The sequence below is a fragment of the Canis aureus genome, chromosome 20, assembly GCF_053574225.1.
Source record: "Canis aureus isolate CA01 chromosome 20, VMU_Caureus_v.1.0, whole genome shotgun sequence".
Taxonomy (NCBI): domain Eukaryota; kingdom Metazoa; phylum Chordata; class Mammalia; order Carnivora; family Canidae; genus Canis; species Canis aureus.
In genome coordinates this window covers 7,697,897-7,718,818 of record NC_135630.1, presented here as the reverse complement: position 1 = coordinate 7,718,818, position 20,922 = coordinate 7,697,897, and the positions used below count along the sequence as shown (strand labels likewise).

Sequence of the window (20,922 nt, the reverse complement as noted above, 5' to 3'; positions counted from 1 at the left end):
GAATTGCACTTTTTAAAAAGTTTTTATTTTAATCACCCATAACAGCAAGTGCACTCTTTAATTTCTATCACTCATTTCTCCCATCCCCTTACCCACTTTCCGAGAACCACCTGTTTGTTCTCTACGGTCAAGAGACTACATCTTGGTTTATCTCTCTTTTTTCCCTTATTTGTTTTGTTTCTTAAATTCCACATATGAGTGAAATTATATTTGTTTTTATCTGACTGATTTATTTCACTGAGCATAATACTCTCTAGATCCATCAATGTCATTGTAAATGGCAAAGTTTTCCATTTTTTTGGCTGAATAATATTTCATTGCATCTACATGTCACGTGTTCTTTATCCATTCACCTATCAATGGACACTTGTGCTGCTTCCATATCTTGGCTTTGTATATAATGCTGCTATAAATGCAGGATGCATGTGTCCCTTTGAATTAGTGTTTTTGTATTCTTTGGATAGATACCTAGTAGTCCAGGGTCATATGGTCATTTTATTTTTAACTTTTTGAGAAGCCTCCATACTGTAGCTGCACCAAGTTTGCATTCTCACCAACACGGCAAGAGGGTTTCTTTTTTTCCACATCCTCACCAACATTTGTTGTTTCTTGTGTTTTTTGTTTTAGCCATTCCAATAGATGTGAGGTAGTACCTCACTGTAGTTTTGATTTGCATTTCCCTGATGATCAGTGATGATGAACATCTTTTTATGTGTCTGGTGGCCATCTGTAAGTCTTCTTTACAGAATGCCTGTTCTTGTTTTCTGCCCATTTTTAAATCAGATTGTTTTTTGGGTGTTGAGTTTTATAAGTTCTTTGTATGTGTTAGATACTAATCCTTTATCAGATATGTCATTTGCAAGTATCTTCTCCATTCCATAGGTTGCCTTTTAGTTTCATTGACTGTTTCTTTTGCTGTGCATTTTTTAATTTTCATATAGTTCCAATAGTTTATGTTTGTTTTTTGCTTCCCTTGTCTCAGGGGACCTATCTAGAAAAAAAAAATCGCCAAGACCAATGTCAGAGAAATTACTGCCTATGCTCTTTTCTGGGATTTTTATGTTTTCAGGTCTCACATTAGGTCCTTAATTCATTTTAATCTTTGTGAATGGTATAAGAAAGCTCTCCAGTTTCATTCTTTTGCATGCTGCTGTCTAGTTTTCCCAACACCACTTGTTGAAGAGTCTGTCTTTTTCTCATTGGATATTCTTTCTTGCCTTGTGATTTTATTTATTTGGGTCCTTTCTGTTTCTTTCCTTGATAAGTCTGGCTAGAAGTTTATCAATTTTATTGATTTTTTTTAAAGAGCAAGTTCCTGGTTTCATCGATCTGTTCTATTGTTTTTTTAGTTGCCATATTATTTATTTCTGTTCTAATCTTTATTATTTCCTTTCTTCTGCTGGTTTTTTTTTTTTTTAAGATTTATTTTAGAGAGGGAGTGAGAGAGCATGAGTGGGGGAAGGGGTAGAGGGAGAAAATTTTCAAGCAGACTACCTACTGAGCTCAGAGCCCAAGGTGGGGCTTGATCTCATAACCCATGAGATTTACCCAAGCTTAAATCAAGAGTTGCACGCTTAACCAACTGAGCCACCCAAGTGCCCCGGTTTTTCTAGCTTCTTTAGGTGTAAGGTTAGGTTGTTTGACATTTTTCTTGCTTTTCCTTCCCTCTTACAACCACTTTTGCTGTGTCTCAAAGGTTTTGAACTATTGTGTTTTCATTTTCATTTGTTTCTATGTACTTTTAATTTCGTCTCATATTTCTTGGTTGATCCATTCACTGTTTAGTAGCATGTTAATTAACCCCCATGTGTTTGTGGTCTTTCCAGATTTTTTCTCATGGTTGACTTCTAGTTCCATAGTGTTCTTGTCAGAAAAGATGCATGGTATGACTTTGATCTTTTTGGATTTGTTAAGGCTTGTTTTGTCACCTAATATGTGATCTGTTCTGGAGACTGTTTCCTGTACACATGAAAAGTGTGTGTATTCTGCTGTTTTAGGATGGAATGTCCTAGATATATCTGTGAAATCTATTTGTTCCAGTGAATTATTCAAAGCCATTGTTTCCTGTTGATTTTCTGTTTGGATTATCTGTCCATTGATGTAAGTGGGGGTGTTAAAGCCCCCTACAATTATTATATTATTATTGATTAGTTCCTTCACATTTGTTATGAACTGTTTTATGTATTGGGTGCTCCTATGTCGAGTGCATAAAATGTTATAATTGTTATATCTTGTTGAATTGTCCCATTTATTATTATATAGGTCCTTCTTTGCCTCTTGATATAGTCTTTATTTTTTTTTATAATAAATTTATTTTTTATTGGTGTTCAATTTGCCAACATACAGAATAACACCCAGTGCTCATCCCGTCAAGTGCCCCCCTCAGTGCCCGTCACCCATTCACCCCCACACCCCGCCCTCCTCCCCTTCCACCACCCCTAATTCGTTACCCAGAGTTAGGAGTCTTTATGTTTTATTTTAAAGTCTTCTTTGTTTAATGTAAATATTGCTACTCCAGCTTTTTATTGACATCCATTTGCATGATAAATGTTTCTCCATCCCCTCACTTTCAATCTGTAGGTGACTTCAGCTCTGAAATGAATCTCTTGTAGGCAGCATATAGATAGTTCTTGTTTTTCTAACCATTCTGTAACCCTGTCTTTTGATTGGAGTGCTTAGTCCATTGACATTCAAAGTAATTATTGATAGATGTGTATTTATTGACATTTTATTACTTGTTTTGTGGTTGTTTCTGAAGATTTTCTCTAATCCTTTCTTGTCTTTTTTTTCATGGTTTGCTGGTTTTCTTTAGTGATATATTTGATTTCCTTTCCATTTATTATTTGCATACTTATTAGAAGTTTTGATTTCTTAGAAGTTTTGATATACAAACCATTAGGTTTGTATATAACATCTTTGCATAAAGCAGTCTATATTAAGTTGATGGAAGTTTAAATTTGAACACATTCTTTACTCTTCTCCCATATTTTAGGTATATGATATCATATTTTATAACCTTTTATTTTGTGAGTTCTTTGATTTTTAATAGAAATACTCATTTTTAGTGCTTCTGTGTTTCCTATCTTTATACTGTCATTTTGGGTCTTTCTTTTCCACTCAAAAAGTCCCCTTTAATATTTCTTGTAGGGCTGGTTTTGTTTGTTAGGGAACAAACAAAATGGGGAATTTAAAGTCGTGATCATGAAGGACACTCACTGGACTTGAGCAAAGAGTGTAGGACATTAGTGAGACCATTAATACAGAGTTAAGAATAACAAAGCAGAGATAAAAGGCTCAATAAACAAAATGATAAACATGCTTGATGGAATGAACAGTATGGTGGGATAAGCTGGTTTTGTTTGTTAGGGAAACTCTCTTTATATTCTGAATGATAGCCTTGCTGGAGAGTATTCTTGGCTGCAGGTTTTTCCCATTCAGCACTTTGAATATATCATGCCACTCGTTTCTGGCTTGGAAAGTTTCTACTGAAAAATACCCTGACAGCCTTACAGGGTTTCCTTTGTATGAAACTGTCTTCTTTTCTCTTGCTGCTCTTAATATTTTTTCTTCACCACTATATTTTGCTATTTTAATTACTGTGTGTCTTGGTGTGGACCTCTTGGGTTGATTTTGATAAGAGATCTCTGTGCCTCCAGGGTCTGGATCTTTGTTTTCTTCCCCAGATAGGGAAGTTTTTAGCTATTATTTCCTCGTAAATTCTCTGCCTCCTTTTCTCTCTCTCCTTTCTCTGGTACCCCTATAATATGAATGTTATTACATTTGATGGAGTCACTGAGTTCCCTAAGTCTATTTTTTGTTTTGCATAATTCTTTTTTCTCTCTTTTGTTCAGCTTGATTACTTTCTATTACTCTGTCTTCTAGGTCATTACTTTGTTTCTCTGCTTATCCCACCATACTGTTCATTCCATCAAGCATGTTTATCATTTTGTTTATTGAGCCTTTTATCTCTGCTTTGTTATTCTTAACTCTGTATTAATGGTCTCACTAATGTCCTACACTCTTTGCTCAAGTCCAGTGAGTGTCCTTCATGATCACGGCTTTAAATTTCCCATCAGCCATACTACTTCTATCTGTTTCACTTAGACCTCTGGCTGTGGCCTTGTCCTGTTCTACCATTTGGGACAAATTTCTCTGTCTTCCCATTTTACTTAAGTCTCTGTGCCCTTTTCCTGTGTTAGGAAAGTCAGCTATGTCTCCTATTCTTGAGGGTAATGGCTCTATGAAGAAGAGATCCTATTTTCCCCTGTAGTGTGGTATCCCATTCCTGAGGGCCTTGTGCTTCTGGGAGTGTCTCCCACATGTGCTGTGTGCATCCTGCTATTGTGTCCTAACCTCTTTATCCTTAAGTCCAGTTTCTGCAGAGGCTCTCTTTGGCCCTCTTGGCCTGAATGTGGCACATTTTAACTAGGTGTGCTCTGTCTGCTTGTGAAATGAGACCCGTCACTGCCACCAACAGAACCAAGGCCTCACAAAACTCCCAAATTGGGAGACATGGTGCTGGCAGGAGTTTAGGTTAGTATTCTAGGGGAGGAGGCCAGATGCACTGGACTGAGGCAAGCATGATTCAGAAGGGCAGTTCCACTGGTGCACAGGGGATTGGGGCTTGGTGTAAACACATTAGGCAGCCAGTGTCTGCACTGTGCTGCTTTCTGAAGGTGGCAGTTATTTATGCGAAGGAGGGAAATGGTGCCTTCTGGGTCCTTTGTTCCTAGAGTGGTCTCTCCTTGAATGCTGCCTCTCTGGAACATGTCCCGAGATGAGCAACTAAACTCACTACATGCCCAGGCACTCCTCAAATCATGGTTTCCTCCTGTATGTCCATAGGCCACTGAACCTGTCTTTTCTCCAAGAGTAGCTCCAATGTCCTCTAAGCTCTCTCAGAGCTAAACACGCTGACCTTTAAAACTCTAGGCTTTAAGCTCCACTGGTTGCAAGAATTCATGAAATTTGGGCCTTCTTGCTTTCTAAGCCAATTGCTACAGGGATTCATTTTTTCTGTGTTAGTCTGTCTCTCACCCTTCTCCTTGACCATGGCTTCCTCCCCACTATGGTGGCCTCAATCCATTTCTCTCCCAAACTGTTTCTCCACACTTCCTACCTTCTTTGATATGATCTCTTCTCTATCTTAGGAATCTTTAGATTGATTTCTGGGGTATTTAGGGTGATTTAATAGTTATTTAATTTTATTTGTGGGATAAGACAAGCCTAAGGTCCTCCTATTCTCCTGCCATCTTCCCCTCCAGTCCTCTATTTAAAACAATTCTTTAGCAAATGAAATATGCCCTTCTTGCATGTGAGCATGCAAGGTAAATTCAAAGACTACTTTAAATTTTGGCCATGCATTTAACTTTACTTTTGGCTATATCTGAATAAAGATGAGGTGTCTTTAAAAAACATTTCTCTCTTCCAGAAAAAGCCATTTCCATGCCCTTTTAAAGGAAAATGCAAACTGCCCTTATTTAAGAAAAAAAAAAAAGTGTCTATTTAAGAAATGTAAAGCAAGTGGACATTAAGGTCAGGGATTATGCCTCACAGCAGAGGTAATGGTTAAGGAATCAGACAAGTTCCATTTTTGGCATTCTGGTGGCTGAGCTCAGGCTGATGAGGCTAAAGAGTTCAGTGGAAGATAAAGTCATTTGGGAGATGGGAGTCCCAGATTTGTAGAATTAAGAGATGGAGAAATCAGAGTAAAAAGGAAAATAACCAAGTCCTCTTCAACATCAGGCTTATGAGACCTTCCTCCCTGGAACCCCAAAATACCAAATTCTCAAAGGTAGGAAACCATGTTTTCTATACTCATTTTGAAAAATAGTATAATGGGATTCCTTTTCCTTTCTTTTCCCTGTGGAGTTCCTTGAATCAAGCCTCATTCCCTATGTTATCGAGAGACAATAAACTATCACCATTTTTGAGGAGGAAAGGATAGCATTTTGGCAGAGGCTGAAGGAGGATATGAAAGTCTGCCCCTGCCAGTGGGGGAACAGATGCTCTTGATTCCTGGAGAATACAAAAAATCAATTTCTGAGAATCATATGTACATGATAATTATGCAACCATGTAGTGCTAGATTTTTTTTGGTAGGAGTCCTAGATTAACAAAATAAAGGAAAAGCACCATAAAAAATTTTTAAAATGCTATGGCCATTTGCATTGAGTCAAATTTTGTTAGTATGTGTATGTCTATTTCTTTTTAAGTGACATGAAAATCACCTAACAGAAATACTGACTTTTTTTTAAGGTTTTATTTACTTATTCCTGAGAGACACAGAGAGAGAAGCTGAGACACAGGCAGAGGGAGAAGCAGTCTCCCTGAGGGGAGCCTGATGTGGGACTTGACCCCAGGACCCCAGGACCCCGGGGTCATGCCCTGAGGCAAAGGCAGACTCTCAACCACTGAGCCACCCAGGTGTCCCATACTGACTTCTGAATTAAAAAAAAAAAAAAAAAAAAAGTCTCACTTTTAACAACTGTCAAACAAGTGTTATTGGATTTTAAAATACAAACTGAAGAGATAATGAGTTCTTGATAAAATGGCTCAGACAAGGTAGTTGTTTTTGCAACTGGTTCTTTCTGTCTTTGTGTTTTTTAACTGTACCAAGTATAAATGAGAATTGGGGGCCGTCTTACACTAGTACAGTCTTCTGTTTCAGGCAGGTCTCCTGCCTCTTCTCCAGGGTGCTCCTATGGATTTTCTCTAACACAACTAGACCAAAAGCACACAATTCATTAAAGATTGTCAGGAGGGGGGCCATAATGAGATTTATCCACCAATGTGATCAGAACAGGTATAAGAAAATATTTACCAAGACTGGTTCCTTGACAACAGTGAAGATAAACAGCTTTATGGAAAATAAATACAGAACTATTTATTAACAGAACAAAGTCCTACATAGACACCAACAAAGATGCTATATGACTCCAATCAACACAATATTTATAGTTATCTCCTAAATATTTAAGAAATTGAGAAAAATAAGACACTTTCTTCTTGTTCCCCTCTGTGTATAACACAGATATGCAGTGAAATTGATTTAAAAAACTAGGAATAAGGATGCAAAAGCAAGCATCAAAATCAAATTTATGTTTTTCTGTTTTACTTGACTGGATAATTCTGTATCATATTTGCTCCTTTTACCTGACAGCTTGATTTTATAATCATTATTATCATTATCACCAAGTGGAAAAATAATTAACCGTTCTTATGTTCAAGGTACAGGAAGGGCACTGTAAGCATAAACAGAGTTGGTCTCAATTGTCTGGAACCTCACATGGCCACAGGTGACTCAGACGCTTCCTCCCTAGCTCTCCTACATAATGATAATCAATAATCCTTCCAGGCCTGATTGATAAGACAGAAATCTTTGCATAGCCAGTCCAATTTCTATGATGTAAGGCACCACTCCATAAATCCAGAAAAATGGGTAAAGACCTGGACTATTCTAACGGCCGTAGTTTAAGGCTGTTTGTGTACATATAACATGATGTATAAATATCAGGTTATTTTTTGTGGGAGGCGTTATAGAAGAGAAGGCAATGGCTTGGAAGTTAGAAGTTCTGATTTTTAGTTCTATTTCTGTCACTAACTGTGTGACTCTGGCCAGGTCACTTAAACATTGAGCCTTAGTTTCCCTTATTAGTAAAAATAGGTACATAAAATACTGTCATTTTCAGATCTCCCAGTTGAGGATTTTCATCCATCCAGAGGAGAACTGGGGATCAAACATCCTTTCAGATCTGAATTATCTTAAAAAAAAAAAAAAAAGGCAAATCCATGGCTAATTACTTCACTGAATACTTAATGAATACAACATAGACTTTGCCTTTCTGCCCACTGCCCCCTCCCCCCCACCCAGGGCTCTACACATTCTCTAGATCAACATCAAGGACCATTTGGGTCCTTTCTCTTTAGAAGACAGAAGCATCTCTGCCTGTAGACCTCTTCCTCCCTGGTGGTTGATGCTCAGCATATTCCCTTCCCTTTCCCTGTAAAATTCAAATTTGTTTTACATTCTATTACTTTTCTTGTTCTAACGTAACTTCAGCACTGATATATGCAAATGCAATCAGAGGGCCATGGGCCATGTGTATGTAAATAACAGGAAAAGATATTCATGGAGAGAGAGGTAACTATTTCAAGAAAACTTGTTTGAATGTTATTACCAGGCCCCACATAAAATAAGACAGGTCTGGTTTCCTTGGATTAGCCTCAAAGGCAAAAATGTCTGTGAAAAACAACAAGAAGCTTACTTAGCTTATCTTATCTGCCTGTATTTGAAATAGCTGCCATCTACTGGGAGTCCTGTGGTCTCGGGACACAGGTCAGTCTTCGTGTCCCTGTGGGATGTTCTGGTGGACAGTGAGCTGACGTGTCTCCTCAGTATCACAACACCGTGGAGGTAGCTTGGCCTTGTGGAAACTACCCTGACTTGAATTCACCAACTAATCATTGTATCTCCATTAAAAACAAACAAACACTGTGCTTCTCTCTCTCAAATTCATTTTATCTAATAACGCTTTATGTTCTCAAAACTATGATTCTGGGGTAGGCAGTCAGCATTTTCAACTGCATGAGTAGAATCATGGCCCGGGGTCTTCTTCCTCCCGGTTCCTACAACTGTGGATTCCCACCCACAGCCTTCTGGGAATGGGGGCTCACAGGGTGAGAGGTGCCCAGGCTATGCATCTAGAATTCCACCGTCCTGACCTCAGTGGGCTATTTTCTTAAAGTAGTCATTCAGGGGCATAATGAGGACTTGTAAGGAGACCAAGGGAGATGTGTCGCAGTATTTAAAAGTCAGCCAGGCATGTGCAAATGGCCACTAAAATAATTATTTCTCCTAATTTAATAATTTCTCCTAATCATTACAGGATGCTTCTATCTCTGATAAGTGGGTTGTGGCTTGCATCTTACCTTCCCCACCATTCTGGTGCCTTTACGCCAGTAAAGGCCTAGCCTGCTCCTTCCAGGAATGCAAGTGGTAGAGAAGGCCTCCTTCATCCCGGTACCCTTCCCTCAGCTTCCTCTCCTGGCCTGGCTTTCTTTGCTCCGGGTGGCTTATCCACCGCTTGCTCCTACCTGTGTCATTCAGATCCGGTTCCTGACTTCAAACACTTCTGTCCACTTACTGCATTGGATTGTCCTCCTCCCTCACAAGCCAGCCCTGCCCAAGATCCTGATTCTACTTTGCTCCAAAATCACAGTTAGATTCAAACCCTATTTACTTTGTTTTTGCCTTGGACAACAGAAATTTATTGTCTCAAAGTTCTGCAAAGTCCAAGATCAAGGGGTTCCTGGGGTTGGTTCCTTCTGAGAGCTGTGAATCTCTGGCATTCGTGGCTTGTACATGACACATGTCATCCCATCTCTGCCTTCATCTCCCTGTATGTGTCCAAACTCCCTCCCTTTATAAGGAAATTAGTCACATTGGATTAGGATTCCAATCCACTTCAAAATGACCTCATCTTAAACCATGATGCCCACAAAGACCCTATTTCCAAATAAGGTCACATTCTGAGGTACTCAGGGTTAGGACTTCAACATAGGAAGTTTCAAGGGGATGTGATATAACCTATAACACCATGCAAGGGACTGATATTCAGCCATAAAAAGAAAGAGGAAGCTCTTTATGAAATGGTAGGCGTAAATCCCTAAAAGGCAAAAACATCAACATTCTAAATTATAATATGCTCTATTTTATGTAAGAAAGGATGAAAAGAACATGTACATATTTGTGTATGTCCATAAAAATATTGCTGAATGTCTGCTCCAGAAATCACTACCATGGGTGTCTCCCGGGATGTACCTGGGTTTCTGGAGGCGAAGGATGGGAAGGAGAATTTTTAGTGCATAATTTTTTCACTCCTTGCATTTTAAACTATTTATTCAAAAATTAATTTATTCAAAAATTACATTTAAGTATAATAAAGCCAATTGAATCACACTGCTAACCTACTCTCATGAAGAATTATACCAATTTACGAAGCCCCCAAACATAACTACAGACCTCTTTACACACTTGCTTCCCCAGGGTTGGGTTTTAGCAGGTTTGTTTTTTCCTAAATTTGCAGGTGAAATAAAATCACATCTGATTGCTTAATTTGCTTCCCCTTACAGTGGCCTCCTCCGGGGACCACCTGACCTCCTCAGATCAAGTATTACCTTAACATCTTTTGTGGAGCTTTTGTTCATCACAGGAACGAATTATATATCAAAGAAATTCACCTTTTGAATTTGCCATAAACTTTGGTAATGTTCTTAATGTCAGTTCTTTTCACACATGGAAGATTTAAATGGGTGTGTAACATCTGCGTGTGGCAGGTGCACTGTTGAGCTGCCAGAGAGACAGCAGTGAACCTGGAGGAATGTGAATTATCAGCGGTTCTTAGGTGTTACTCGCAAACCCTGGAAGAAGATCCAAAAGAACAGCAGCCCTCCCACCATTCTCATTTTTGGGCCCTATGCAAGAGGGGATATGTTTTTTCTTTTTTTTTTTTCCCCAGAAGTCCTGACTGAAGCTACATCTATAATGATAATCAACAAGAGTGAGCACTTTTATGGTGCTTATTCTGTGAGTGACAATGACAGAAGAATGGTGTTTCCAGGAGGAGACCAGCAGCTGGGCTTGGGCCAGCAGGTGCCAAAGACATTCTTTGGCAGAGCATTTCAAAGTCGTTAAAGATCCCAGCTTTACAACTGGCGTGCCATGTGTCCTTGAGCAATTGCTTACCTTCTCTGTTTCTTCACCTATAGAATGGGGCGATACATGCAGTGCCTTCACCATAGAGCTGTAAAGAAGCAGTGTATTTTTATCTATTATCTATCTATCTATCTATCTATCTATCTATCTATCTATCTATCTATCTATTTATCTATCTTTTATTTATCTAACTATTCAAAACACTTATTTTTTAGAAGACTTTTAGAGAGAGAGACAGAGTGAGCAGGGGGAGGGGGAGAGGCAGAGGGAGAAGCAGACCCTCCACCGAGCAGGGAGCCTGATGTGGAGCTCGATCCAGGACCCTGGGATCATGACCTGAGCTGAAGGCAGCTGCTTCACCGACTGAGCCCCCGGGAGCTCCATAAAGAACACTTGAATCAGAACAGATGCTGTATACTTTTAAGTTATCCCAGCTCCTGCAAGACACTCATCTCTGACAGTGTTCTAGATCCTCACCTAAGTTGCTTGGGAGTCACATTTGTGTCTGGGTTTATCTCTGATTATGCAACAGGGCATTCTGGGATTCATCAGAGATAAGGCTCCAGTGGGCTGGCATGTGACATTATGGAAAGCAGTCCCCTTGAGGTGCTGTGTGTGCTCTGTGATGACCTGCATCCTAATCCACTTGGGATGCTTCAACAGCCTCTTATGTATCACAGGACGTGTCCAGAAACGGGAATCAAGAGACTGGCCATCTCCTTCAGTTATGCAGGAACAATTAGGCACTGGACTCAGGCACACGGAGGCTGGCTGACATAGCAGGGTCCCCAAAGGACACTGGCCTGAGAGCAGAGAGGATGGGGCAGTACAGGAGACAAGCATCCCAGGTGCAGAAGGGCCTTGCAGACCAGGACCCTGAGCAGAGGAGCAGTGGCTCCAGATGGAATGTGAGGCTGTGGCTGGCTCTGCAAAGCAGCCTCCATATACTGCCCTCTGGGGCCCCGAGTGCCCGGGAATGTGAGGCGTGACGCGGGGGGAAATGGCTTGGAACAGTGACATGAACTGGAGAGAAAAACTGCATGATAGAGGGGAGAGCGTAGAGCCTGAGGCCACGTTGGCAGATGTCAAGCTGTCTTCAGACCTCTTATCCTAGATGCCCATCCTGTTCTGGCCGTTTATTTTTTTTTATTTTTTAAAAAAGATTTTATTTATATATTCAAGAGAGACAGAGAGAGAGGCAGGGACACAGGCAGAGGGAGAAGCAGGCTCCCTGCAGGGAGCCCGATGCGGGACTTGATCCTGGGGCCCTGGGGCCACGGCCTGAGCCCCCAGGCGTCCCTGTCCCAGCCGCTTAAATGGCACCTCTGTGTGGATGGCTCCCATATTTCTATCTCCAGCCCTTGTCTCCTGACCTCCAGATTTCCATATCGAAATAGCTGGCATCTGTGTTAGGTATCTGGTAGATATAATAAGCTGCTCACATTTAACATCTCTCAACCCAAATTCTGAGTTCCCGGCCCCTCAGGATCTCGTTTCCTGTCCTTCCCATCTCAGTTCATGTTGTGAAAACAGACCTAATTGCATCCTCCATTCTGCTCTTTCACTCACACATACGGTAAACGTGTAATTTATTATATAAACTAACTTTTGAGAGTAAAATGGGGAGTTATGAGTAATCAGGCTGGTACGGCAGGTCTACACTAGGATATATGCTTTATGTTTACATTTAACCCATAGGAATTGAAAATATTGTCCTAATCGGATTCCTTCGGACTCCTCGCACATTCAGGTCCCAATCCATCACCTGTCATCTGACTGCTGTACTAGCCTCCAAGCCGGTTTCTCCCTGTTTTCAGGTGTATTGCTTGTCGATGTCACTACGATGCAAGCTATGTAAACGCAGAGTCCTTGTCTATGGAACAAATGTGAAAAACGCCTTTTCTTACATCTAGCCCAGAAACTTCTGGAAGACTTGAAAAGGAAGTGTTAAGAGTTGCTGCCTCTGGGAAGAACTGGAGGAAAGGGAGGTTGATATATACCCCCTTTGGGGCCCCTGGGTGGCTCAGTTGGTTAAAAATCTGCCTTCAGCTCAGGTCAGGATCCCCAGGTAGTAGGATGGGGCCCCACATCAGGCTCCCTGCGAGCCTGCTTCTCCCTCTCCCTTTGCTTGCTGTTCCCCCCTCTTGTGCTCTCCCTCTCTGTGTCAAATAAATAAATAAATATATAAATAAATAAATAAATTCTAAACAAAAATACACACCCTTTTATTTTGCCTTTTTTTTTCTTAACTGTATGGATACACTATTACTGTTAATTAGAAACCACTGCTGCATGGGGAATTATCCTCAAGAAAGCCAGATTCTTTCTCTGTAGTCTATTTATATGCTTTCCTTTTCCCATAACTCTGGAGAAAAGATGGAAAAAGATCCCATTTTGTTTCAAACCATGTCAGCTGAGCTAAAAACCCATATCTAGATTTAACTCTTTGTGAGTTATATAAGAATTGAGCTCTTTAAATTTTTTTTTTTTGGGGGGGGGGCGATACTATTTCCTTTAGAATTGCCTTATCTATTCAAGGTGATCCAGTTAACAATTGCCTAACATTTTCTCATTCAATACTCCTTGGATGGGGCTGACATGTGATCAATCTCACTTTACATGTGAGGAGGGATAGGAATAGGAAGGCAAAGTACCTAACCTGTGCAAAGCCACACAACCAGGGATCGCCAGAGGGCAGATTTGAATCCCCATCTGTCTAACTCCAAAGCTGGTGTCTACGACGATTACCTTGCACTAGATTTATCTTGGCATCACCGCTTTAGGAAATGTGGCTCACCACCCACATCTCTCCCCTTCTGGTTGTACCTCTGGTCTCCATGTCGCCATCTAAAAGCCCGTGGTCTGAGGCTACTAAAGTAAAGGATATCTAGCAGGTGCCTGGGTGGCTCCATTGGCTGGCTCGGGCCATGATCCCAGGATCCAGGGATTGACTGAGTCCCTCATTGGGCTCCCTGCTCAGCAGAGGGTCTGCTTCTCCCTCTCCTTCTGTTCCTCCCCCTGCTCTTGCTCCTCTGTCTCTCTCAAATAAATTTAAAAAAATATTTTAAAAGACTATCTAGCAAGTCTTACTCCGTGGGAAACAGCACTGAAATGACCTTCTCCAGGCACAGTAAGACATGAGGGCTAGTTATCATGTAAGATGATGGTGACTGTCCTTCAGCTGTGATCTGCACAAAGCCAAGTAGAGACTGGAGGGCCCACCTGCCTAGTTCAAGTTGTCTCTCACGCACGTACCTGAATGGTTGGATACTTTACCAACGCAAGCCTAAGGCTTTGATATTCCATTTTAGGCTGTGAGCCTACATCTAACCTGAGAGTCAATCTTTCTGAAGGGACAGTAATGCTTAAATAAAAATAAATGACTTAAGTTAACCTGAGGCTTATTATAGCCATAGCTTGCCCAGCTGAAGCTTTCTATTGAATGGAATGCAGCACTGTCCATCAAAACAGAAATCTTTTTCTACAGGAAATTATATGTTTTTATCCCATCCATCAAAGGGCCAAAATACTGTGCCTATTTTGATCAGGACACTGCTAACTTTTAAGATGATCCCAATTCGCTGAGTGACCCTGAGGGTAACATCTTGCAATTTAAGGAAAGTTACTAGAATGGGAGCAAAGTAAAAAAACTTAAGCCCTATGAACCATTTCTACACCATCCACTTCCAAATAACTTTTTCCATAAATCACAGAGTATGCTTATTCCTAGAGATGTGCAAACTTTATCTACTTGTATAAAGTGAATTGATGATTGAAATAAGTGATCAACTAATAAATTCAAACTTAAAATTTCATGCTTGACTCAACTGCTTAATGACGACTTGGATTATCTGTAGACTCAGAAATTTAGGGTTATCATTTTTATTTATCATTATCAAATTAGCTAGGTATCTTAATTATAAGTGCTTTATGTGTATAGTCTCCTTATATATGAACTTTAGCAACCAGTGAAACTGAACATATTAGTTCTAGGGTTTCACTGCCTTGTGTCTGACTGGTGGTATCTACTTAAATTCCAGCTTATTCAACAAAAATGGTAAAGTGGATTTGTAAGTAGTCATCAAGGAATCTCTATGATAGTAATAATGTATGCCATTCATTGAGAGCTTAAAAAGTGATTAGAATCATGTTCAGAGGCTTTTAAAAATAATATACATTAATCTATTTAATTTTTACTATAATCGGGATGTCTGGGTAGCTCAGCAGTTGAGCGTCTGCTTTTGGTTTACAGAATGACCCTGGGTCCTGGGATCGAGTCCCACATTGGGCTCCCTGAGCCTACTTCTCCCTCTATGTTTCTGCCTCTCTCTCTGTGTCTCTCATTAATAAATTAAAAAAAAATTTTTTTACTATAATCATAAGATGAAGGCATATTCCTATTCAGTTCAGAAAACCAAAGCATGAAGAGCTTAAGTAACTTGCCCATGTTTGGTAAGTGGTGGAACTGGACTACTATATAACCACTAAAAATCATATTTTAAAGATTACTTAATGGCAGGGGAAAATGCTTATCAATTAATTAAAAATAGATTGTATATTTGTTTACATGTACTTATTACATGTGTATTTGTGTCTCATTCATAGGCATTTATGCAATGACCATGTAAATTTACTGAATATATATTTAGGTCATCGCAAAACCTGAAAGGTTAAGATACTCAACTATTAACTATTTCACAGGGTAATTGGTGATTTGTCTTCTCTTTTAGTAATTTTTTTGGAAGTCAAAAATTTATTAGACTGAGCACATATCATTTTGAGAATCAGGAAAGAAGCAGTAACAATGTTTTTAGAAACTGTTCCAGAGGCTATAGAAAATTTAAACAAACCAATTGTCATAAAATAGGAAAATTCAAAGAGCTGTCTTTTTAAACAACAATCCAGACCTTACTGGCTTGCAGAAACTTTCTATTAATACTTTAAGAATCAGCTAATTCCAGTCCTATTTAAAATGCTCTTGAGCTGGGCTGTCCAATAGGACTTTCTATAATGATGGGAATGGCTACCATATGGCAGTACATATATAGGACATTTGAAATGTAGCTGGTGTGACAGAAACAGAATTTTAAATTTTATTTCATTACAATTAACTTAAATTTGAACGGTCACACATGGCTAGTGGGTATCATGTTGGACACTGCCATTCTGGATTACTAAAAATGGAGGAAAATTTGCAAATTCCTTATAAAAGCCTGTATAACTGTTACCTGAACATGACAGAAATGTAAACTATGGATGAATTTCACATATGAAAAACAGGGTAAAAAATAAACAAAATACAAATACAATCTAGCATATGTTAGAAGAATAGTATATATGGAAGATTTAGGATGGCCTAATATTGGGAAATGCAACACAATAATACACTCCTATTAACAGAAGAGAAAAAACTCATACCATAGCTGTTGAAAGGCATTTGTTAAAATTAAATCTCCATTCTTGACTAAAAGCTCTGAATGAAATAAGAGTAGCCTGACCTTTACTTAACATGAAAAATATAGATCTCAACCTAGAAAACTATAGGGGAAAATAATAAAATGGAGAAATGATTTTTAAAAATCCCATTAAACTCGGGATGTTCCCAATAAATGCTTAATGAAGAGGAATATATTCAGTGTTACCCTACTACTTTAGTTGATTCTGGAGGTTCAAGCCAATGAAATTAGATAACAGAAAAAAAAAAAGGCTTAAAAACTGAAAGAAGTAAATTATCACTGACTGTGCATATTATTTATGTAATCCTGATAAACTAATATAAACAATCACAAATACTTCAGTATAGTGGTTAAGAGCGTGCATTCTGAAGCCCTGCTGTTGGTTCAATTACGGACTATTAATAACTAGCTGTGTGACATTGAGCAAGCTATTTAACCTCTTCGTTTCCTCTATAAAATGGAGACAATAAAATCCTATTACAGGGTTATTAAGACTATTAAGTATGCAGTATATACAGAACTCTTAGAACATGCCTACATATAATACTATTTAATATAACCATTAGAATTAAGATAATAAGGCATGTCATAATCATTATAAAATTATTACAAATTATAAAATATATAAATTACAAAATTATGTAGTATAAAATATGTACATTATAATAATGTACAAAGTAAAAATACAAAACCCTAAATCCTTCCTATATATTTCATTTATAATAACAGAATTATTAAATACCTAGGAATAACCATAAGAAAAAAGTGTAAGATTAAGTGAGAATAATTTATTTATTTATTTATTTATTTACTTATTTATTTATTTATTTATTATTATTTTTGAAAGTAAGAATATTTAAAAATGCTAGTATGGGGCAAAAAGAATCATTGAATAGATGGCAAACATATACTAAGGAAGATTCAACAACATAAGGTTATAAATTATCCTATAAACTTAAACAGATAAAAGTGTTTCTAAATTTATATAAAAACAGACATAAAAAAGTGAAAGTAGAATAATAAAGGAAGATTAGCATGAAGAGATATGAGACAATATAAAAGTGCTGAAGCACTCAGAGTAGTATGGTACTGGAGTGTGAATGGACAGATTATGGTATAATATTGAGGGCCCAGAAGCAAAACCAAATACATACGGGTATTTAGTATATGCTGAATGGGGACACTGCATATGACGGGCAGGAAGATTAATTACTGAATAAATACCAGTTATAAAATCTCGTAGGTAGGCCATCTGCAATAAAATAATGTTGGCTCTCTACTTGATTCTTTACACTGAGAAAAGTTCTCTGTAGATTAAAGACGTAATCATAAAAGTGAAATAAAAAGTAGTGGATGGAAATATGAGAGGATGCTTTTTTTCTACAGTCTTGGGCTATGAAAGATCTTATTATACAAAACTCAAGAGTTATATAAAAAAGATAAATTCATTTATGTAAAATCTCCAAGTTCCGGCATGGCAAGAAGCACACCCATAGATAAATCAAAGGCAATGACAAATTAAGAAGATAAATTGAATCTTATGTTGGTGAATTCCTTTGACTAATAGTGTTCTCTTCAATTTCTTTGACTTACACACATCAGGAAGAAAATGATCAACAGCTCAACTGAAAATGGTCAGTAGCTACTCCAGAGGAAAAAAACTCACTTTTTCTATTTTGCTTGAAAAGATGTCAACATTATTTGTGATAAGAAAAATGTGATACCATGTTTAACATCAAACTGCACGCAGCCAAAAGCCCTAACATTCTTTTGTCAAGGATGTGGGGAAACAGTATAACTGGTATATTATTGTGTATGTTAGTACAAACAGTATTATAACAACTTTGTTTATATTAGCATAAACAATATGTTGCTAGTTAATGTAAAAATTGGTTCAGCCTTTTTGGCAGACTTTGGGCGGTATCTATCATAGTTTAAAATACATATACCATTGCCCTATCTGTTAAACTTCCAGAATTTACCCTAAAGATATATCCACAAATGTGCTTAGTGTCACATTTACTTTTTTTTTTTTTTTTCTTTTTTGGGTAGGAGAAAACATGTTGATCAATCAAAACCAGTTTAATCAATGTGAAGTATGCAGGAAGTGGAATTTTATAGTCATTAAAAATGAGAAGGCAGCTTGAATTGAGTGTGGAAATGAATAATTCCAAAAGTGAGAAGTAAGGGCACAGAGTTGAGTGTGCTACCATTTGTTTAAAAATGGCCATTTGGAAGCACATAAAATATCCCTGGAAGAGAAGATATTCCAGGAGGATGTTGGATAACTGAGGGACAGACACCAGAACGCCATTATTTTAACTGCACACCATCTTACACCTTTTGCATTTTACACCATGTGTACATAATATCTGTTCCAACATTTATTTATTTATTTATTTACTTATTTATTTATTTCTATTTTTTTAATTAATTGCTCTTTAAAAGTTTTTTATTTTTTATCTCTTTTCTTCTTCCATTCGCTGGAAAACCCTGGCTCTTCCCACACAATGTTGTCACTATTAGCATGATCTCAGCTCACTCCCCTTTCTCCCTTTATTTTGGGCCTAAATAAGTGTCCACAAAACGAACACAGGAAGGTGTGACAAGACAAAGTGCCTCCACGTTACAGAGCAATACTAGGAAAACATCAAAACACGGATATTTGGCACACAGCTGAAAAACTAGACAGCCAGTGGTGAGAATCTTTATCTCGAGTGGGGAGATAATTTGGGTTTTATCTTGGTATTCCCTGTGATTCCCAAAATTTATACAGTAATATGCATTACTTCTTTAATAATTTTTTTTCTTTAATAATTTTTAAGTTTTAACAAACTCTTTGCTACTCACCTGATTCCTGTCCCGGGCATTTGCATATCGAAACCTCTGGATATAATAAAACACCAGCCACGCGAGGGATATGATCATCAGGACGATGAAGGAGATGGAGACAAACACAACCGAAGTGCGGCTCACGTATTTCTGCAGGTTCCGGGTCCCGATGGTGATGTACATCGTCACCGTGATGTTCCTTTCCAGCAGGCTCACTATCTCCTTCCCCTTCGGCTCAGGGATCATTATTGCCACGATGTCTTCTACGCCTGTTGGGACAGGGGCAAGGAGAGGGTAACAAGGACAAGGGGACGAGAGAGGGAGGAAATCAGCCGAGCACTGGAGGGCCAGGAGGGGGCAGATGCTCTGCTCCTTGAGCTCCTGCTAAACCAGAGGGAACCTGCTGACTTCAGGAGCCCTCCCACCTTCTCCGTGGCACCCTGCAGAGCCCCGAGGAAGGAAGAGGCACCTTGCCCCCAAAACGCCCAGTTCTAGGCCACCTGTCTGCGAACCCCCTCTCCCCCCGATCCGGTGGCCCTGGGGCTGCTCAAGTACAGAGCTCTGCCAGTTTAGGGCAGTTTTCTCCTACACGGAGCGCCCAGAGTAAGCCAGAATGGGGTTTTTGATGAGCCGTAAACACAAAATCAATCATGGCCTCAGAACTAGTTTCTGCTTATTTCATCTAATTCGACGTAAACAGCTCGGGTATCCTCACACTCAGCAAAGGGAAGATGGAGACCACACATAATTTTTCAAATTTATGATACCTCAGCTTCCAGATACTCCTACCACAATGCCCATTACTGGGTAGTTTGCAGCCAAAGTAGCAATCGGTGGCGGTGGTGGTGTTGGGGGGGGGGGGTCTGAGTTATCCTGGGCTATTGTCCGTGTCCTTGATGACGATGTAGGAGGCACAGCCTCTCAGTGAGGAGTTCTGGGGCCTCTACAGGAAGTGTAGTAAGTGTGTGACCCCAGCTCGAAAATGATCGATTCAGCGTGTCACTGTGGCTGACACTTGAACTAGACTATTAATCGCAATTTCACCAGGACGCGTTCTTGGGATCCCCCCAGTGCAGGCCCACGAGGCTCTTCATGAGCTCTGCTTCTCTATGGAAATAGCCCTCACCTGGGGTCGCTGCAAATTAAAAGGAGCAAATTTGCAATTAGGATGCTGTAGATGCGATTCGGCACGAGATTAAACACCACTGGCGCTGTTTCCAGGGGGCTTTGTTCACGTGCCAGGGCCAGTCAGCTAGACGGAGCTCCCAGAGTACCTCCGCTCGGAGCGCTGCAAGCTCCTAGGGGCTGCTTAGGGCTTTCACTCTACCCTGATCTCTATGCAAGTTTTCAATCCTAAATTCCTCGCTGGTATTTCACTGAATAAATACCTTAAGAGCCAACTTCGTACAAAGGGACCTCTGTGTGCTACATCAATCGCATATTTTTAAATATGCCTCAAGCTTTCGTACTGGCCCAATTATAAAAATCACAGAGCCACGGAATATGTAGATTTGACTATTATTTCTGGGAATTACTGAAACCGACGGCTTAAATTTCAATTCTGCTGAATTTACTGACAATTCGGATGCTCCGTCTCCTTTCATGTTTACTTTGGCTAATGGGTGCCTGTGGTCTGAGGTTTTGTGAGGGATTAAGGCTGCTGAGAGGTTTTGTCTATACAGAAATATGATCTGTGTATACTGGACTAATCTGGGCTGCTGAGGCTCATGCCAGGGCTGTAGCTATTTTATAGGTATTTATGCAGTGGTAGGATAAATAATTTTTCATTTATTTTACTTCCTTATTTGTATTTTTAAAGCATGTCTATTCATGACTCTAGAATGAGATTTTTGAGGATGAGGTCCTGGGGTTATTTACGAGACTTTATGCTCAGACTTGCACATGCTCCACATTTTC

The 20,922-nt window shown here is 39.2% G+C and overlaps 1 protein-coding gene across 2 annotated transcripts in view; it reads right to left on the bottom strand.

Annotated features, from left to right (window-relative positions):
* The window catches only part of RNF150 (ring finger protein 150), a 241,884-nt gene that overhangs the window by 82,622 nt on the left and 138,340 nt on the right, over positions 1-20,922 (bottom strand). For both annotated transcript variants that reach the window (XR_013358684.1, XM_077860935.1), the window contains exon 2: positions 19,024-19,274. Coding sequence is in view for 1 of the 2 variants with exons in the window: in XM_077860935.1 (XP_077717061.1) it covers positions 19,024-19,274 (251 nt within the window). In the remaining variant the exon portion in view is untranslated. The remainder of the gene's footprint in view (positions 1-19,023; positions 19,275-20,922) is intronic.